The sequence below is a fragment of the Pongo abelii genome, chromosome 15, assembly GCF_028885655.2.
Source record: "Pongo abelii isolate AG06213 chromosome 15, NHGRI_mPonAbe1-v2.0_pri, whole genome shotgun sequence".
NCBI classification, from domain to species: Eukaryota; Metazoa; Chordata; class Mammalia; order Primates; family Hominidae; genus Pongo; species Pongo abelii.
Genome location: NC_072000.2, coordinates 23,547,694 through 23,568,498, shown reverse-complemented (window position 1 = coordinate 23,568,498; position 20,805 = coordinate 23,547,694). Strand labels below are relative to the sequence as shown.

The 20,805-nt window shown below is 36.6% G+C and overlaps 1 protein-coding gene across 1 annotated transcript; it reads right to left on the bottom strand.

The window, feature by feature from the left end:
* Positions 1-3,260: 3,260 nt before the first annotated feature.
* On the bottom strand, positions 3,261-14,692 carry LOC134759946 (olfactory receptor 4K17). The gene is made up of 2 exons (XM_063715308.1): positions 14,539-14,692; positions 3,261-7,982 (listed from the first exon to the last, which is right to left on the bottom strand). The coding sequence occupies exon 2, from the start codon at positions 7,960-7,962 to the stop codon at positions 7,012-7,014; it is 951 nt and encodes a 316-aa protein (XP_063571378.1). The 5' UTR covers positions 7,963-7,982; positions 14,539-14,692; the 3' UTR covers positions 3,261-7,011.
* Between the last annotated feature and the right edge of the window lie 6,113 nt (positions 14,693-20,805).

Here is a 20,805-nt window from a genome sequence, read left to right as displayed (position 1 = left end):
TATCTTCTTCAGTTACATTTAACAATGTTAAATGTTGAATGAGCGATAAGATCTTTCACCTCCTTGGTAAAATTTATTCCTAAGTATTTTATGTATTATAGCTATTGTAAATGAGACGTTTCCTGATTCTTTTTCAGATAGTTTGTTGCTAATGTATAGAAACACTACCAGTTGTATATTGATTTTTTAATCCTTTAACTTTACTGAATTTGTTTACTAGTTCTAACAGTTATAACAGTTTTCCGGTGGAGTTAGTAGGGACTTTTAGATACAAGTTGACATGATCTGCAAACAGAGACAATTTGACTTCTTTGTTTCCAATTTGGATGCCTTTCATTTCTCTTGCCTAAATGCTCTGGCTAGGACTTCTATGTTGAAAAAAAGTAGTGAGACTGTACATCTTTGTCTTGCTCTCGACCTTAGAGGAAAAGCCTTTCAGTTTTTCATCTTGAGAATGATGTTACTTGTGGGCTTGTCATATATGACCTTTATTGTGTTAAGCTATATTTATTCTACATTTAATTTTTTGAGAGTTTATATCATGAAAGGACGTTGAATGTTGTTAAATTGTTTTTATGCATCTATTGGGATGATCATATTGTTTTTATCTTCATTCCATCTATGTGGTATATCCTATTTATAGATTTGCATATGTTGAACCATCCTTGCATCCCCAAGATAAATCTCACTTGATCATGGTGAATAATCCTTTTAACGTGTTGTGGAATTTAATTTTCTAGTATTTTGTTGAGGATTTTGCCTTCCTTAAGGATAGTGTCTTGTTCTTTTCTTTTCTTTTGTGTTTTTGTCTGGCTTTGGTATCAGTGTAATGCTGGCCTCATAAAATGATTTTGGAAATTCTCCTTATCAATTTTTTAGATTAGTTTGGGGAAAATGGTGTTATTTCTTTTTTAAATGTTTGGTAGAATTCAACAGCATAGCCATCAGTTCTTGGACTTTTCTTTGGTGAGATGCTTTTTATTACTAATTCAATCTCCTTAGTCTTGATTAGTCTGTTCAGGTTTTCTATTTCTTCCTGATTCATTCTTGGTAGACTCTTTTTTTCTATGAATTTATTCATTTCTTCTAGGTTATCCAATTTGTTGGTAAATATTTATTTATAGTAGGGTCTTTCAATCCTTTGCATTTCTGTGGTATCAGTTGTTAAGGTTTCCTCTTTAACTTCTAACTTTATTTTGGTAGTCTTAATATTTTTTTTTCTTAGTCTAGGCAAAGGTTTATTGATTTTGCTCATCTTTTCCAAAAACCAACTCTTAGTTTTGTTGATCTCTATTGTTTTTCTGGTCTCTATTTATTTTTGCTCTGATCTTTGTAAGTTTTCTCCCTTCTACTATTTTAGGCTTAATTTGGTCTTTTTCCCCTAGTTTCTTGAAGTGTTATGTTAGGTTATTTGAAATCTTCTTTCTTTTTTGATGCAGCTGTTTATTGTCATAAACTTCTCTTAGAATTGTATTTTCTGCATTTTGTAAGTTTTATTGTGTGTCCATTTTTCCTTGTTTCAAGATATTTTAAAATTTCCTTTCTAATTTTTTCATTGACTCATTAGTTATTTAAGGGCATATTATTTAATTTCCATGCAATTATGAATTATTCAAAATTCCTCTGTTATTGATTTCTAGTTTACTGTCATTGTGATGAGAATAGATATTTTATATGATTTCAGTCTTATAAATTTGATAAGACTTGTTCTATGGGCTAACATGTTTTATATAGGAAAATGATCTGTGTGCACTTGAGAAGAATGTCTATTCTACTGCTCTTGGATTAAATGTTCTATATATGTTTGTTAGGTCCTTTTGGTCTAAAGTATAGTTGAAGTCCAGTATTTCCTTACTGATTTTCTTTCTGGGTCATCTGTCTATTGTTGAAAGTGTGCCCTTGACATGCCCCACTTTTGTATTTTTGTATTGCAGTCTATCTCTCGTTTAAGAACATTTGCTTTCCCTACCAGCAGTGTAAAAGAATTCCCTTTTCTCTTCATCCTTGCCGACATTTGCTACTTTTGTTATATTTGGTAATAGTCATCTTAACTGGGGTGATATGATACTGCATTATGATTGTGATATGTATTTCCCTGATGAATAGTGGTGTAGAGTATCTTTTCATATATTTGTCAGCCATTTGTATGTCTTCTTTTAAGAAATGTCTGTTCAGATTGTTTGCCCATTTTAAAATCAGATTATATTATTTTTGCTGTTAAGATGTTCAGTACCTTGTGTATTCTGGATTTTAATCCCTTGTGAGATAAATACTTTGCAAATAGTTTCTCCCATTCTATAGGTTGTCTTTCACACTGTTGAATTTTTTCCTTTGCTGGGCAGAGAACTTTTAGTTTGATATAATCCCACTTGTTTAATTTTGCTTTTGTTGCCTGTGTTTTCAAAGTCTGAGAGACAGCTGCACCCCCATGTTTATTATAGCACTATCCACAATAGACAAGATATAGAATCAACCTAGGTGTCAATAACAGATGAATAGATAAAGAAAATGTGGTATATATACAACATGAAATACTATTCAGCCATAAAAAAGAATAAAAACCTGTTATTCATGATAACATAGGACTGAAGGACATTATGTTAAGTGAAATATGCCTGAAACAGGAAGTTAAACATTTATTATTCTTACTCATATGTGGAAGCTAAGAAAAGTTGATCTCATAGAAGTAAAAAGTACAACAGAGGATATGAGAGGCTGAGGAAGTTAATGAAAAGGAAGAGAGAGGTGGAGATTTGTTAAAAGATACAAAATTACAACCATAGGAACACTTTTTAGTGTTCTATGACACAGTAATATATCATATAATTTCAAATTGCTAGAAGAAGGATATTGAATATTCCCAATAAAAATAAATGACAAATGTTTCAGATGATGGATACACCAGTTATCCAGATATGGTCATCATACATTGTATATACCAAAAACATCACTATATACCCCATGGATATAGGTAAACATTATTTGTCAATAAAATAAAATAATAAATTTTAAAAATATTTGCTCTTATGTTTAGTGCATATATATTTAAGATTTTTATATCCTCATGATGAAACATCCCTTTGGTCATTACATAATGACCTCCTCTGTCTCTTTTTATAGTTTTACTTACATTTTATCTCTTTAAATATGGCTACCCCTGCTGTCTTTGGTTTTCATTTGCATGGAATATCATTTTCTATCCCTTCACTTTCAGTCTATTTATGTCCTTAAATATAAAGAAAATCTCTTGGAGGCAGTATGTAGTTGGGTTTTATCGTTTTATTCATTTAGCCACTCTATGTCTTTTGTTCAGATACTTTAATTCATTCACATTCCAGATAATTGTTGGTAGGTAAGTAAAGTCATCCCTCAGTGACTCTAGGCAATAGGTTCCAAGACCTCCCTGTGATTATGAAAATCTATAGATGCTTAAGTCCGTCATACAAAATATCACAGTATTTGCATAAAACTTACATGCATCCTGTTGTATGATTTATACCAACTCTAGATAACTTACAATATCAAATAAAATGTAAATAGTTGTTATACTGGTTTAAAAATTTTGTTTTATTTTTATTATTGTGCTGTTATTTTATTTATTTATTTATTTTTGATATTTTTGATCTGTGGTTGACTGAGCCTGTGGATGTAAAACCTATGGATATGCCAGAAAACTGACTGCTTAGTACCTCTATTTTATTAATTGTTTTCTGGTTGTTTTGTACACCCTTCGTTCCCTTCCTTTTCTTTTGCTTCATCTTTCTCTTTTGTCTTCATTTATTCATAGTTTATTTTCTCCAGCATATGCTTTGATTTTTTATTTTTTTGTTTTTGTAAATGCTCTATAGGTTTTTCATTTGTAGTTACCATAAGGCTTACATAACACATCTTATGGTTATCATAGACTATTTTAAGTGAATAAATACCTAACTTTGATTGCATTTAAAAAGTCTACACTTTTATTTTACCTCCTCCACACATTTTATATTTTTACTGTCACAATTTACATATTTTTATGTTATTTATTTTTAAACAAATTTCTGGAATTTTAAAAACTATTTCGATCTCTTCATCAAATTTCTCCATTTTTTTGTTTGTTGTTTGCTTGATTTTGTTGAATTATTTCTCTGTATATTCTTGAACTTTACTGCACTTCCTTAAAACAATTATTGTGAAGTCTTTTTCTGGTGGTTCATAGGTCTCTGTTTCTTTGGAGACAGATACTAGAAAATTATTGTGTTCCTTTTTTGGTGATATTCCCTTTTGGTTTTTCGTGTTTCTTGTTGTCTTAAGTAGATTTCTGTGCATTTGTTGGAGCAGTCATCTCTTCCAGACTTTATAGGCTGGTTTCAGTATGGAAAGAACTTCCCCTGTATGGAGGTGTGAGGGGATTGGTTGAGTAAAACATAACTGCTCTGACTATTGTGAAGGTGCAGCAGTGTAGTGTTTGTGTAGCTCTACCAGCTGAGGTTGGCATTGATGAAGATTGTAGGGAACTTCAGTAGCCAATGATGTAGATGTTTGAAGTGGTGACAAAAATTGTTGTGGTCTTTGGTGGCTAGGGCTGCTAAAATCCTTTCTATCTCTTTTTCTCCCACTGGGGATGTTGTGGCTGGAGGAATCCCTCTTGGCACTGGGTCCAGCTTGAGAAACTGCTTGTGGTGGTTTGGCATAAATGTCTGATGAGGGATACCCTAGGGGAAGCCATGGATCTGGAGCCATAAGTGCAGATGTGAATGGAGGTACTACAGATCTGTGGTTTGGGATAGTAATGGCAGCAGTATCTGGGCCTAGGGATTCCACTGCCCAAACTATAATGGTATGTAAGGTGCAGGTGCTTTTGAAATAGCCAGGGACCTTGTGATGGAAGTGTGCTTAAGTGCAGAGTTGCAGTGGCTCTGGGTTTGAGGTAGAAACTAATTCTCTGTGGTGGCTGAGCTGGTGCTCAGCACACAGTCACACAAGAAAACTATCTTGGTTCTAGGACTAGAGTTCATTTACCTAGAATGTATAATTTTCTTTTTGGAGTCAGACACACAGTTTTTTTGAATTGAAATACATGGGGACAAGGAGGTGGGAGTGAGATTTTATAATATTAACAGCCATAAAGGTATCTTCATGAATTCTCATTTTGGAAGCTACAAGAAAAATGAGAGTAGGTAGATACGGAAAGTCTGAATTACTGGTTTCTTAGGAGACACTGCATATGAGTGCTGACTTAGACATTAATATTGTAAAGAAGACAGAGAACCAAACATGATCTCACAGTGAGGGCCAAATCGTTTAAATCAATTATACAACAAAAATGTGACAGATATTTTGAGGATTCACTTTATTTCATTTACATCAAAAGCCATTGTAATACCTAAACAAAGTACATATCTATCAAGCTCCTCTGAAGGACAAGTGAGTATTTGACACCTTTTATAACTCAGTCAACATTTTAAAAATCAATAATTTATTATTTTTGGTACTACATTAAAAATATTCTTGACTGACTACTGTAATCTTACTGCATTTTACTTGCCTTCATCTCAGTGTAGCTAATAACTCTATACTTAAGAGAAACCTTTAAAAACATAAAAAATAGTTGTTTCTCTGCTACTATTATTATTATTATTTTGAGATGGAGTCTCACTCTGTTACCCAGGCTGGAGGGCAATGACACAATCTCAGCTCACTGCAGCCTCTGCCTCCTGGGTTCAAGCAATTCTCCTACCTCAGCCTCCTGAATAACTGGGATTGCTGGGCTGCACCACCACGCCTGGCTAATTTTTGTATTTTTGGTAGAGGCAGGGTTTTGCCATGTTGGCCAGGCTGGTCTCAAACTCCTGACCTCAAGTGATCCACCTGCCTTGGCTCTCTTGCAGGAAGTCAGGGACCCCGAATGGAGGGACCTGCTGAAGTTGTGACAGAAGAATATAAATTGTGAAGATTTCATGGACATTTATTAGTTCCCCAAATTAATATTTTTATAATTTCTTACGCCTGTCTTTACTACAATCTCTGAACATAAATTGTGAAAATTTCATGGACATTTATCACTTCCCCAATCAGTACTCTTGTGATTTCCTATGCCTGTCTTTAATCTCTTAATCCCGTCATCTTCTTAAGCTGAGGATGTAGGTCGCCTCAGGACTCTGTGATGATTGTGTTAATGGCACAAATTGTTCATAAAGCTTGTGTGTTTAAACAATATGAAATCTGGGCACTTTGAAAAAAGAACAGGACAACAGCGATGTTCAGGGAACAAGTGAGATAACCATTAGGTCTGACTGCCTGGGAGCCGGGCAGAACAGAGTCATATTTCTCTTCTTACAAAAGCGAATAGGAGAAATATTGCTGAATTCTTTTTCTCAGCAAGGAATAACCCTGAGAAAGAGAATGCATTCCTAGGGGGAGGTCTCTAAAATGGCTGCTCTGGCAATGTCTGTCTTATATGGTTTTAGATAAGGGATGAAATAAGCCCCAGTCTCCCATAGTGTCCCCAGGCCTATTAGGATGAGGAAATTCCTGCCTAGTAAATTTTAATAAGACCGGTTGTCTGCTCTCAAACCCTGTCTCCTGATAAGATGTTATCAATGACAATGCATGCCCAGTGGGACATGAAACTTCATTAGCAATTTTAATTTCACCCTGGTCCTGTGATCTCACTCTGTCCCCATTTGCCCTGTGATATTTTATTGCCTTGTGAAGCATGTGATCTCTGTGACACACACCCTATTCGTACACTCCCTCCCTTTTGAAATCCATAATAAAAACTTGCTGGTTTTGCAGCTTGGGGGGCATCATGGAACCCGCTGATATGTGATGTCTCCCCTGGACACCCAGCTTTAAAATTTCTCTCTTTTGTATTCTTTCCCTTTATTTCTCAGACCGGCCGACACTTAGGGAAAATAGAAAAGAACCTATGTTGAAATATTGGGGGCTGATTCCCCCGATATTCCTCCCAAAGTGTTGGGATTACAGGCATCAGCCACCATGCCTGGCCTCTACCATTACATTTTTAACCTAAGCATTTTCTCTAGAATTCACAAAAGCTCTCCAGAGTTTTTTCATGGATATCTTCATTTCTTTGTTTCGCAGAGTATAGATAATTGGATTCAAGATAGGAGTGATGATGGTGTAAAATACTGCAAGGAACTTATCTACAGAGTGTTTGCTGAAGGGCCAGATGTAGATGAAGATGCATGGGCCAAAGAAGAGAATCACCACTGTGATGTGAGCAGTCAAAGTGGAACGGGCTTTAGATTGCCCAGTAGGAGAGTGGTTCTTAATGGTTATGAGGATCAGACTGTAGGAGATAAGCAAAATAATGAAACAGCTCAGGGAGATTATGCCACTGTTGGCAACAATGACTATTTGTACAAAATATGTGTCTATACAGGCAAGCTTAGTAACCAAGGGGAGGTCACAAAAAATGCTGTCTACCACATTGGGACCACAAAAGGGCAAGTTCACAGCAAAGGGTATCTGAAGCCCTGAGTGAAGGAGACCCAAGAGCCATGACGTCACTACAAGCAAAACACATACCTTCTTGTTCATGATGGTCATGTAGTGTAGGGGCTTACAAATGGCCACATATCTGTCCAAAGCCATGGAGACCAACAGTACCATTTCAACCCCACCCAGTAAGTGAAGGAGAAATATCTGAGTGAAGCACCCAGCAAAAGAAATTATCTTCTGCTTTTTTAACAAGTTCAGAATCATCTTAGGGGTGGCAAAGGAAGCCAGGGTCATATCTACAAAAGAGAGATTACCAAGGAGAAAATACATGGGAGTATTCAGGTTAGGGGTGTTAAACACTGTGACTATAATAAGAAGGTTACCCAAAACTGTGACCACATAGGTAATCGAGAAGAGGGCAAAGAGAAGAAACTCTATATCCTGGGAGCTGGTCAGTCCCAGCAAAATGAATTCTGACACTTGAGATTGATTTAATAGTTTCATGGACTCCATCATACAGCTCGCTCTTAGATGACCTGTAGAGAGAAAGAAAAGATCACTCATACCATGGAGTATGAGTGAAAAATAAAGAGCCATGTGAAAAACTAAACTTATGCATTCCTTTGGATCTTTCAATAAACTGACCTTGAAATTTAGTGTCAGTATCTATTAAGTCTAAAAAAGGAGACGTATAGTCTGAGCTGTCCACTTCCATACAAGAGCAATAACCTATTGATGCTGTTGGTTTCCTAGAAGCAAACCACAAGCTCTGGAGCATATAAGCTTACGTTCCTAGGACAAAAGGGATAGAACCATCTTCAGGAAATCTGTGGTTCTCTGGGTTGAAAGACGGTTTAGTCTGAATTCCTTGGAGAACAAAGGGTTTCAGCACAACCTCTACTCTTTCAAACTCAAACTTTTAAATTTGAGTGAATATTGGAGTTGTTATTTTCCCATAATAATCTTAACAAATTCTGTTTTAGTTCTGAATCATCCCCAGAGTTTTGAAGGGACTCTGACCCAGCAGATTTAAAGCTGCTCTAGATAAGTGAGTTAGTGAGGTTTCAAGTAATGCATACTGCTGTGTTTTTCCTCCTTATCTTCCACCAACCCATAAGTGGGCTTCTAGTCTTGTAACTCTCTTAGAAAGTCTTTTTGGCAAATATTATTTTTTTCTGATGTGACCGCTACTACTCATGGCCTCCTGTAGCTGAAACCCATATTTCTAAATAATTTCTATAAGGCCAAAGGAGGCTGAGATTAAGCAACATGGATGAATACTCTGGCACTATGTGGCCCCGTCACATTCTAACAAGAGCCACATATTACAGAGGAAGCAAGGAAGACACCGTGAACAAAAGTAGCATTACTTGTGACATCTAATGTCTTGATTCTTGCTTCCAGTTCACATATCACATCCCCTTTATTTATAAAATTGTATACCTTGAGCAAACCAGGTTTAACAATTTATACATGAACCCTAGTCTTCACTAGAACTCCGTTCACATTTATTTACGTAACACTGATCTGGTGATGAGTGGCAACAGCCCCCATACTGGAGCCTTCAGGCTGGGGATATGACTGTAACTACTATATGGCTAAAACTAGAGACCATTATGTTCCAATCTGGAAAATAATATAATGTGTGTGTGTGTGTGTGTGTGTGTGTGTGAGACAGATTATGCAAAAAATTCTGATTAAGAAGCAGAATAATTAATCTCAAAAAAGATAGGTCAGATTGAAAGTCATGTATTCTGTGCTTCTATGAGTTAAAATGTGAGAAGAATCAGTAGGCTATTTGGGGAGAACATTCAAATGAAGATGGCAGATTGGGACTGAGAGCCACCTTTGTCTCCAACAGCTGCCTTATCTTTCCCTCTGGGTCTCAGTTTCACGATTGGTAAAACCAAGTGATTGAGTTCAAACCCTGAGTTCCTTCTCAGGCCCAATACTTCATAGGCCTGTTATTAATGTGCCTATTATTATCTTTTATGAATCTATTATTCTATCCCCATTTCAGAGTTTTATTACTTGTTAGCTAATTTGATTTTAACTTTGAATCAACTCAAATACAAATATCAGGTATAGCTGTGTGAAAAATAGTTGTCTAAAATTTGTCTGTGATATATCTTTATCTCCTTTCTTAGTAAGTTTTTAAAAATCGTGACATTGTCTTTGCTCCAAGGCCATATTACCCTATTTTGCTCCCGAGAGCTCATGTCACTTGGTCACTTTACTGTGCTAGTCCTCCCCAAAATTAATATTAATATAGTTAACATTAACTTTAAGCCCTAATATATTTATCTACTATGTATGCTTCAGAAAGTTTAAAATATATAGAAACTTTGAGATCTTTCACCTCTCAGAATTTATCATAAGGATTATGAGTGTGCTATAAAATCTTCATGGTAATAGTACTGTAGATACACAAAAGTTGAAACATTCCAAATGTTCTAAATTGAGGCTTACTTTCTTATTATTTCTGGATTATAGAAAATTATAGGATGTAATATTGCATCTTTAATGAAATGATACTTGAGAAAACTATATAATAACATGAAAATATTTACATTATTTTAAGTTAAAAACAGTATGAACCCATTTGTAAACACCGTATACGCATATACACACAAAATTTATATATTTCTTAAAATATTGAATAATGCCACAACTATTAACAAAGAGATTATTTTTGCTATGGTGATGTGACTAGTCCCAAAAGAACTTCATGCTGGAAATATTCCTTCATAAAAATGCCAGGACCTGAAAACACTTGTGCTCAGATATGTATTTTAAGGGTAAGAGAGTGTTCAGAAGATGTCTGTAAACAAAGAAAGTGAAACAGAACAGGCAAGTTCGCTTTTTATTATTTAATCTAGTTCAGTTCCAAATTGTTACAGTCATTCATAATTTGGGGAATAATATGCCCAAGGCTATGCAAGAAAGTCCTGTAAGCAATCAGTGGTTTGGCTATAGTAATTACAAGATGAGGGCCTCAGAACTTCTTGTTTAAGTTTGACAGTGGCTTGTTTAAATAGATTAATTATAGGAGAGTTTTATTAACCCTATTATATTTCAGCTTTTGAAATCAAGTAGTATTTATTTGTAAATATATAAGATAACTTATAATTAGATACAATGCTTTATAATAGGAAAACATAGGCAAGACGTTACTTAAAGATAGCTGTGATAGTGATGAGTGGTGGAAGCAGTTCTCACTAACTGATCAGGTGGCGTGATCCCCAGAACTCAACCATTCAGTCACACTCTGTCCTTAGGCAAATTACTTCAGTGAATGAGGACTTGGGAAACCAAATCAGTGTGAGATCAAGAAATTGAGATAATGGGTGGGACATTCATTTTAAGAAATTTCAGGGTAAAGACACAGGTGTGATAACATAGCAGACAGAATGGAATCAGAATTAAGACTGATCTTCCTGGAATGGCGAAGATTTAAATACATTTTATATTGATATAAAATAGTCAAAAGATCTTAAAAATGTAACAAGTTCTTTTTAACAAATAATGCTAGAAAAATTGGATATGCCAAAAAATGGGTAAAAAATTAAGATCAACCTATACCTCACTACCTCTACAAAAATTAACTCCAAATTGGATCATAAACTTAAATGCAATACGTAAAACTAAATTTCCTGGGAAAAGGACATGGGAGAAAATATGCATGAATTTGATTTAGGCAAATACTTTTTAGACACACCTCCAAAAAACATGATCCATGGAAAAATATAAATTGCACACGAGATACAGAATAGGTCTGCATCTTTCTTTCATTTTTACCATACCATCTGTGTGTGAGGGTGACATAAAGTCCCCACCTGCCTCTAACCTGAGACTACCAATATTTTAATTAAAATATTTGTAAAAAGAATATATCCTTTGTAGAATAGCCATTTGGTTTACAGTCATTCATAGAAACAGAGACAGAGCTATGTTCTAGAACCAAGCTGCATCAACTCTGCACATTTTCAATTGTAGAATTTTACACTTGCTTGCTATAGTGCTTCTTTTACTTATGAACAAATGGATATTCACAAATGGGCTTAGGAACTTACATTTAGGGATCTCACTTGTTTGAAAATGGAGAAAATTCTCTATCTGATATAAAAATATTCTGTATTTTTCTCTTGTTTATATTTATGTTCACAAGAGCTATACGACTGGCTTCAGTCAAATTTCTATTCACAGCCTATTAATGGAGCAACACAAAGTATAAAGGAATTGAAGGAAGGCCATTATGATATAGTCATTCCAAGCAGGGTTGGCTGGAAGACAATGTGAGGCAATGAGAAGAAAACTGTACTCAAGGTTTTCTGTACCATTATAGTCTGTACCATTTTTTATGTTAGAAACTCTTATAAGTATGTATGTTATAACACAGAAATTAACAAATAATACAACTTAGACAAGTTGAGTATTTAAAATAGTGTGTAAAAAGCACATAGTACAGCATCTAGCATATAGTTGGCACACAATAAATGTGTTATTGCTACTATTCTTACTACTAACTGGCTAAAATTCACACAGATAAAATCATGGGATTCAAATTCAGGACTTCATGACACCAAATTAAGAGTCTATAACCCTAGAGTAAGGCTGAACTTTAGCCTTACCACTGCAAGTTTTTAAATAACTATAATTGTTGATAATACAATTATTAGAATAAATAGGTAAATATGTATAAAAAAGAAAATGTTGGATGATTGAATTAATTGCACTCTTATCACACTTAGACATTGATTCATTTTTCAAATTTTGTTGCTTTTTGAGTAGAACTGTCTGCTGCCCTGAGGCAAATTATTGCATGACCTAATTAAAACATAATTTTTTTTTTGGCATAGGATTGATATAATGCCATATTTCATTCCTCCTTACTCACAAGTTATGTTCTACTCTAAAACATAGTACCTGAGCCTTCACTATGACAAATTGTATCAATAGCTGCGTCAAAAATAGACTTTAATACTGATCTGATCTTCATAGTTTACCAGATTACTATTGGGCAGCATTTGAGAACACTTGGATACCTACAGCATTTTGCATAATATAAGTTTAATTATTTTTCATTATTATTTCACAGGATTCATATTTTCGGCCATGGCCTTAGAAATTTGCATACATTTGTATATTATCTGAAATAATTTGAAATTCAGGGAAAAATCTAACACGATTTTGCCTCTCGAGTTTTACATAATTCTCACACCAGAACAACAAACTCACTCCTGCCTGCCATGTTTCACCTCGACAGAAGTATTGTAAACCTTCTCTGAGGAAAACATGTATATCAGGTTCAAGGACTTGAGCTGGTGCTCTGGTCTTCTCTAAATTTAGGTCACTGACCACCATATTTACTTTAGTTGCTAGTCTGGGTACTGTGGCTTCACCTAGCTAGTTTGTGTTACAATCTTGGAGCACTGGTGCTTTCCTGGTTTCCAAACCTATCATCACCATGTGACTCTGAACACCCGCTTTGTGCTGATTAGTAACACAGGTGGAACCCTGACTCCATTTTGCTTACCTGCCTTTTGAATGTGTCTCAATCCTCTGTTAACTGCGGGACAGAAATGAAAGTTTTCCAAAGCAGAGAGATTAATCGATGAATCCTTCCCTTGTTAAGGAGGAGTCTACTTCCCCGATCAAATGTCTTTCCTGGATAGCTGGATGAGGTGAAGATATTGACTGTGCTGTCAGATTCTGACCAATTTAGATGACCCTGGAGCCGCTTAAATCTTAATATTATATGCTCTAGCGAGAAACTAATATTTAATTTCTGAAATTCACTGTCAGCTTTCATTCCTCAATTCCTTTTCTCACTGGGATTTCCCCTCCTCTCATCTCCCCAACAAAATATTATGTCTCTTTTTATGACACCTTACCTCCCACTGTTTTCCTTACTCCTCTGAATAAATGACAAGTTCCAAACTTCTTTTCCTAACTTTGACCTATCCAGCCCTCCAGGACTCCATTTATTTCATTTGTTCTCCAAGCCAATTTACCATGAAGAGAAAGTGGATCTTGAATTGCTCTTTCCACTGCAGGAAGAAACTGGATGTGGCTGCTGAGCAAATCACACACAAAAAAGTAGCTAAGGCACATAGAATTGGAGGTGATTATGGATGAGTCATTGGAGTAAAGCTGAATCCTAGTAATCTTCTAATTTCTGGCTGTATATGGGCTCTAACAGGTGTATAGGACAGTTCTCTAATTTTTGTTTGGCACATACTTATAGTTTCTAAGCTCTTCTTTATTCATCTCAGCCTTTTAGCAAGAACTCAAAGATAGCAGTTTTAGTTGTAGCAATTTCTTTCCTGGAAATTGTAGAAGCCTAATTAACAACAATAACACCAAAGCAAAACTCCAAATAGAGCTGATGACTGGGGATAAAAATGTTTACATGCTCTTAAATTAGCAAGGGTTTTTGAGATGTGGTTATTTTAATGACTTTAATTTAGGAGCAGCCTAGTTCTCTCTGCAAGATCCTCTAGAAAGATAGTTTCAGGAAATGTAAGTCCATGCCAAGAAGAAATACATACAGCCAAATCATGAATCCTCTTGCTTTTCTGACTCCTTCTGTTCACTGTTAATGTCCAAATCACTACATTCTCAGTGGAGCCTTTCCTAAGAAACTGACTCAGTTGATGATTCTCTCCTCTGTACCCTCATAGTACTACCCTTATAACCTATAATATAGTTATTTATATACACTTCTGTCTTCCTCCCAAGTTTGTGAACTATTTTAGCTTGCCATCTTAACACCTGGTAAAGTTCCTAGCATATACTTAAGCCTCAGTGTCATTTTCTCAATGATAATAAATTCAATCATTTATTGAGGTTCTGCTGTTTGCTGGACTCTGTACTAGGAAATTCACATATATCATCTCATTTAGTCTTTGTAAGTCTGAGTTTAATTTTCTTTTTGGTACATTTTCCAGAATCAATTGAGCATTTTCTCAAACCTGAGACTATGCTTTTTCATGACTGATTATAACAAATTCATTTAACAATTGCTATCTTGTGTGAGCTGTGACAGGCAAATACATTGGCTTTATAATGTTAGCAATGTCTTCTGCTTACCAGTTCAGAAGCAGTCAGGGCCATGGGTTCAGAGGGGACAATATCGAAAAGGGCATGCATCTTCTCAACTTACAGTTCCATAGAAGAAACAGGTCACTAAAGTATGTAGACTCCAATCAGGGGAGTTCCTAATATAGTCTCTCTTAGAATTAGGTAGTGCCTAATAAGTGCTGGAAAATTCTGGGAATCCTCCATAGATGATTCTAATGGGGATTCTGTCTGCTGAGAGAATAATATTTCAGAGCCACAGAGTATATTATGTAATCAATGATAGTTTAAATGTGACAGATGAAGTTAGTTTCACTAGGGTGATTGGAGAGGTTTTGCAGCTAGTGTCCTGCTTTCTTCTTTATTTTGTCTCAGCTGGCTGTGGGACCATTTAATTTTGATTCCTGGTTGTAAAGTAATGAGATTAAGCTTTTTTTTTTTTTTTTTTTTTTTTGAGAGGTGTCTCGCTCTGTCGCCCAGGCTGGAGTGCAGTGGCGTGATCTCGGCTCACTGCAGCCCTCACCTCCCTGGTTCATGCCATTCTCCTGCCTCAGCCTCACGTGTAGCTGGGACTACAGACACCCGCCACCACACCCGGCTAAGTTTTTGTATTTTTAGTAGAGACGTGGTTTCACCGTGTTAGTCAGGATGGTCTCGATCTCCTGACCTCGTGATCTGCCCGCCTCGGCCTCCCAAAGTGCTGGAATTACAGGCGTGAGCCAATGCGCCCGGCTGAGATTAAGCTTAATGTAGGGGCACAAGGGGAGAAGAAGGATGCTGAGGTGGGCCCTTAGGACTACCCTCTGCTAAGATAAATGCCACCTCTATCACTAGGTGATATAAAAGCAGTTGTTGAGGTGGGTTATAATGAGGGGAGGAAGATATATGGATAAACCTATACAAAGGTAGAAAGGGCATGAGAGAGGTGTAAGGCAACAGAGAATGAACCTTATGAAGAAAGGCATGTGTGGGTTTGGAGCTTAATTATGACATTGCAAATGTAAGCCAGACCACTTCTCTGATGCTTCAAGCATTCATTAGTTTCATTCACTTGCTCAATAATTAATTATGGGTTTGGAGTTTAATTATGACATTGCAAATGTAAGCCAGACCACTTCTCTGATGCTTCAAGCATTCATTAGTTTCATTCACTTGCTCAATAATTAATAGCCTATCTCTTAAAGGAAACAGTAGTTGAGCATACACTATATGTTAGGCATTTGGCTAATTATAGGGATATAAATACAGGAACACACTCCTAGCCCCCCAGAAGCTTATAGACTAGTGATAATAAAAATAGCCAGTTCATAGATAGTTTCCTATATACTAGGCATGGGGTTAAACTTACAATATACTTCCTTTCTTATGTATTTACATAGAAAGAATAGAAATTTATTTATTAATATAATAATTACTATTTATACAGTTGAATTATTTGATTGATAATTGAATTATTATTATCAGCATTGTTTTTGTAACTATCTTAAGTTGAAGAGCACAATGCTCCGAAGTAACTTCTCCTGTCAGAGAACAAATAAGAAGACATGTATTAGACCCTTCATTGTTCTGTTACAAAAGACAACGTCTTTAAGCCTCTATTTCACACCATGTCTGTATAACCATTTTATGAACAGTAAAATATAATATGTTCATTGTTGCAAAAATATTTCAAGTGTACACAAAAGTGTAAGTGTTCCCATTTTTAGGACACTCTCAAAAACTTTAGAAAACTAGGTTGCAAGAGACTCTCATTATTTGCCATATGACAGTGTTCCTTCTTCTGAACATATAATAGCAGTTTTCCTCAAGGAAACCACCTGGAACAACAAAAAATCTATTTTATTCACAAGGGGTAGTTTGTATAGCTTTAACAATGGGGATGTAGAGAATAGAAGCATACAACTACCAAGTAAATTTTTAAATTGTGTTCTGTTTTACCATATTATTTTTGCTTGCAGACCACAGAATCTAATATACCTCATTTTATAAGGAAGGATTAACAGGGATCTTTAAAAACTTTGCAGAAATTTTAAGGGTGGGGGCAATTCTAAAAAGTACTAGACGACCAGACCTAAGCTGACGGAACATGGCCCCAAACTTCATTGCAAAGCTGCTCTCACTGCTGACCCCATATTCGCTCTGTCTCTGCCATGATGGGCAAAAATGGCACTGACAATGCCAAACCTACAATTATGCAGGCTTTGCTGCTGGTGGTGCTAGCAAAATGAATTTATACCCTCAGACTGATTATTTACATGGCTCCCTTTCAAATAAAAGTCTCTGACAGGTATATATATCTGATGGTATATGAAGCTGTCATATAGCTACACTTCACTAATGAGGATGAATGGGAAATATAGTATTTTATTACAATTATTATTTTTTATTGACGAGGCAGGGTTACCCTAATAGATTATCAAAATATAAAGACGATGTTCAAAAGCTTTTAAAGAAGCCACAAAAGATGGACATCTCTACATATACGATCATTACCAATGACTTGACATGTAAAAGAAACATGTCATAAGATGTGATCAGGTTATGTGCACAAAAGTTGAATGTGGTCCAACCTCTCTTTGCCCAATCATCCTAAGAAACAATGGGACAGATGGGAAGCAGTTTTCAGTGTTTGTATTTTTAATCAATTACAGAGTAAAGCCTCACCACCAGAGAAGTGAGAAATTAATTATATAAAATACTCTTATAACTTAATCTATGAAAAAGAATAAGAACTGACTGATTTTCTTCCACCAAGTTGCTAGCAAGTGATGAGGGTATAAGGCTCTTTAACTGAAACCCAACCAAGCAAAGATGCAGAAATGAGAAGGTGAATGATCTGAGCAACTAGAACAAGATGTATGAGACCATCTTGCTGATGCAGATAGAAACAGTGATTAGACATGGAAAGAACATTCACCAAGATTTTGTAATAAAATCCAGAGAGCATTTGAAGTGTGTTTTTAATTTATCTTTCATATTATTATTATAATATTTGATACATGCAGCTGTAATGAAAAATGAAGAACTCTATGACCTGTATGAAGGTCACATGACCTGGTATTTCCAGGAAACACTGTTAAACAAAAAGAGCAAAATAATTACAGTAAGCTAGTTTAGTATAAGAGAAAAGGGGAAAGCCATGTATCTGGACATTTGTTCAAAACAAAACTCAGAAAACAAAACACAAAATAATGGGACTGATTGCTTACAAGTGGTAGGTAGCAATGGGATGGAAAGGACTGGGAACTGGAGTGGTTTAAAAAGTATAGGAGAGTAGTGTTATTGTTGTGAGGAGAGTAGTGTTATTGCTATCAGTATACATTTTGCTGAAATTTTGACTTTTGAAACCATGTTAATACTTCACAGGCACACACACACACACATAATACATGTGTTATTTTGTGTATAAATAAATATATATATATCCTTTGTTAAATATATATGCTACATATATATTCAACAAAGAGAAATACCCTAAAATGAAAAATTAATCAAATAAACCTAATTGTATTTCAAATGGATAACATAACCACACTGAAAAAGAATAGTGTAGAATTAACCCAAATAACTTTTGACTGAAGTATTTTCACTATATATCACAAGAATGTAGATTCTATAACATTCTATGTAGTCTGGAATTTAGCAAATAGGAAGGGTATAGTGAATAAAGGGTTTCACTTTTTCAGTGCTGGAAAAGGGAATTGCAGATGTCGAAGAGGGAGGTTAGAATAAAACCTGTGTTCTTGTATTGGAATTGGAGTTATCAGTATGGGTGACTGGTTATATATAAATTATACTTTTAGTTATATATTTTATATGCATTCAAATATATATACATAAATTAGAAAAAAAAATCTGTGTATACACACATACACACATATATACACACATACACACACTCATTTTTTTTTCTTAACTCTGTCCTCTAAGTGGATCTAGAAGAAGTGACATCACAGTAGCAATGATCTTAAGTTCCAGAACCTTGGTTTCAAATAAACGTTATCCACTGCAAGAAACTAGTATTCCTTAGAGACACAGCTAACTTCAGGACTGGGGTGGGGAAAGTACAAAGTAAGTCTGGAACGTCTTTTTGTGCAGTTAAGTAACTCTTTGGTTCAACAAGGGGAGACTTTTGACATGCCAACTTGAATGGGAACCTACTATCCAAATATAGAACAATTTGAGCATTGTGATAATTTTGGTAACAGATTCTAAACTGTAGAAAAATAGGAAAAAGTCCATGCAGATATAAATGGATATATGAGTAAATAAATAGGATAAAATTAAAACTCTTTCTTTGTAGAGTAATAACTGATAAATATAAATCAAATTATGGAATTAGAAAAGAACCATTTGGAAATCATCATTTTAATAATTAATTCAAGCAGGAACCATCCGTGGCTACTAAAACTAGTGAATACAGTTTTTATAAGGAACATAGTGTTTATACAGTCTCAAAATATTTAGCTGAATAGCACTTGTGAATTACAAAGGAAAAGTAGTAACTTTAAGGGTAATACCTGGCAGAAAACACCTTATTGAAGTTATCAATCTTGTTACTACCAGCAATGGGACAAATCAACATCATATACTCCTGATATAAATCCCTGAGAAGAACATGTCACCAGAAACTGCCCCAAATGAAAAGCTTGAATCTAATCATGAAGGAACACTGACAAACTCAAATGTACAGATTCTACAAATTCCATTGTCTGTACTTATAAAAAATGTCAATGTCATAAGTGTTAAGGAAAAATTGAGGAATTGTTGAATATTAATGTATAATAAAGAGATATGGCAATGAAATGTAATTTGTGAACTTGGACCAGAGATTTTTTCTTTTTTAAAAGGGTTTTATTTATGTAATTGACAACAACATTTTGTGTCCGGAATTGGTGGGTTCTTGGTCTCACTGACTTCAAGAATGAAGCCGCGGACCCTTGAGGTGAGTGTTACAGTTCTTAAAGGCAGCGTGTCCGGAGTTTCTTCCTTCTGGTGGGTTTGTAGTCTCGCTGGCTCAGGAGTGAAGCTGCAGACCTTCTCGGTGAGTGTTACTGCTCATAAAAGCAGTGCGGACCCAAAGAGTGAGCAGCAGCAAGATTTACTGCAAAGAGCGAAAAAACAAAGCCTCCATAGTGTGGAAGGGGACCCCAGCGGGTTGCCACTGCTGGCTTGGGCAGCATGGTTTTATTCCTTTGTCTGGCCCCACTCACATCCTGCTGATTGGTCCATTTTACAGAGAGCTGATTAGTCTGTTTTGACAGGGTGCTGATTGGTGCGTTTACAATCCCTGAGCTAGACATAAAGATTCTCCAGGTCCCCACTAGGTTAGCTAGGTACAGAATGCTGATTGGTGCATTTACAAACCTTGAGCTAGACAGAGTGCTGACTGGTGTATTTACAAACCCTTAGCTAGACATAAAGGTTCTCCAAGTCCCCACTAGACTCAGGAGCCCAGCTGGCCTCACCTAGTGGATCCTGCACTGGGCCGCAGGTGGAGCTGCCCGCCAGTCCCGCGCTGTGCGCCCGCACTCCTCAGCCCTTGGGCTATTGATGGGACTGTGCGCCGTGGAGCAGGAGCAGGGGAGTGGGTGAGGGGCGGGGGGGAGTGGATGAGGGGCGGGGGGGAGTGGCGTGGGGGCTCGGGGAGGCTCAAGCATGGCGGGCTGCAGGTCCCGAGCTCTGCCCCGTGGGGAGGCAGCTGAGGCCCGGCGAGAATTCAAGTGCAGCGCTGGCGGGCCGGCACTGCTGGGGGACCCGAAGCACCCTCCGCAGCTGCTGGCCTGGGTGCGAAGCCTCTGGCTGCCCTGGCCGCTCCGAGTGCAGGGCCCGCCAAGCCCACGCCCACCCAGAACTCGCGGTGGTCCTCGAGCATAGCTGGTGCCCCGCCTCACCTCGCCTCACCTCACCTCTCCCTCCGTACCTCCCTCGCCTCGCCTCTCCCTCCACACCTCCCTGCAAGCTGACGGAGCCAGCTCTGGCCTTGGCCAGCCCACACAGGGGCTCCCACAGTGCAGAGGCGGGCTGAAGGGCTCCTCAAGCACGGCCAGAGTGGGCGCCGAGGCCGAGGAGGCTCTGAGAGCGAGTGAGGGCTGCCAGCATGCTGACACCTCTCAATTTAATAAGGTCTATAGATTAGATATTCATTTAAAATATTAATGTAAATTTTTTGATTTAAAAAGTTACAGTGTTTTAGGCAATATACACTGAGGAGGGGGTAAAAGGGCATCATGTGTTTAAGTTACTCTGACAGTTCAGACATAAAATTATATATGTGTA

Excerpts from the sequence above, each read along its gene's own strand:
- LOC134759946 (XM_063715308.1), bottom strand. The coding sequence starts at position 7,962 with ATGATGGAGTCCATGAAACTATTAAATCAATCTCAAGTGTCAGAATTC.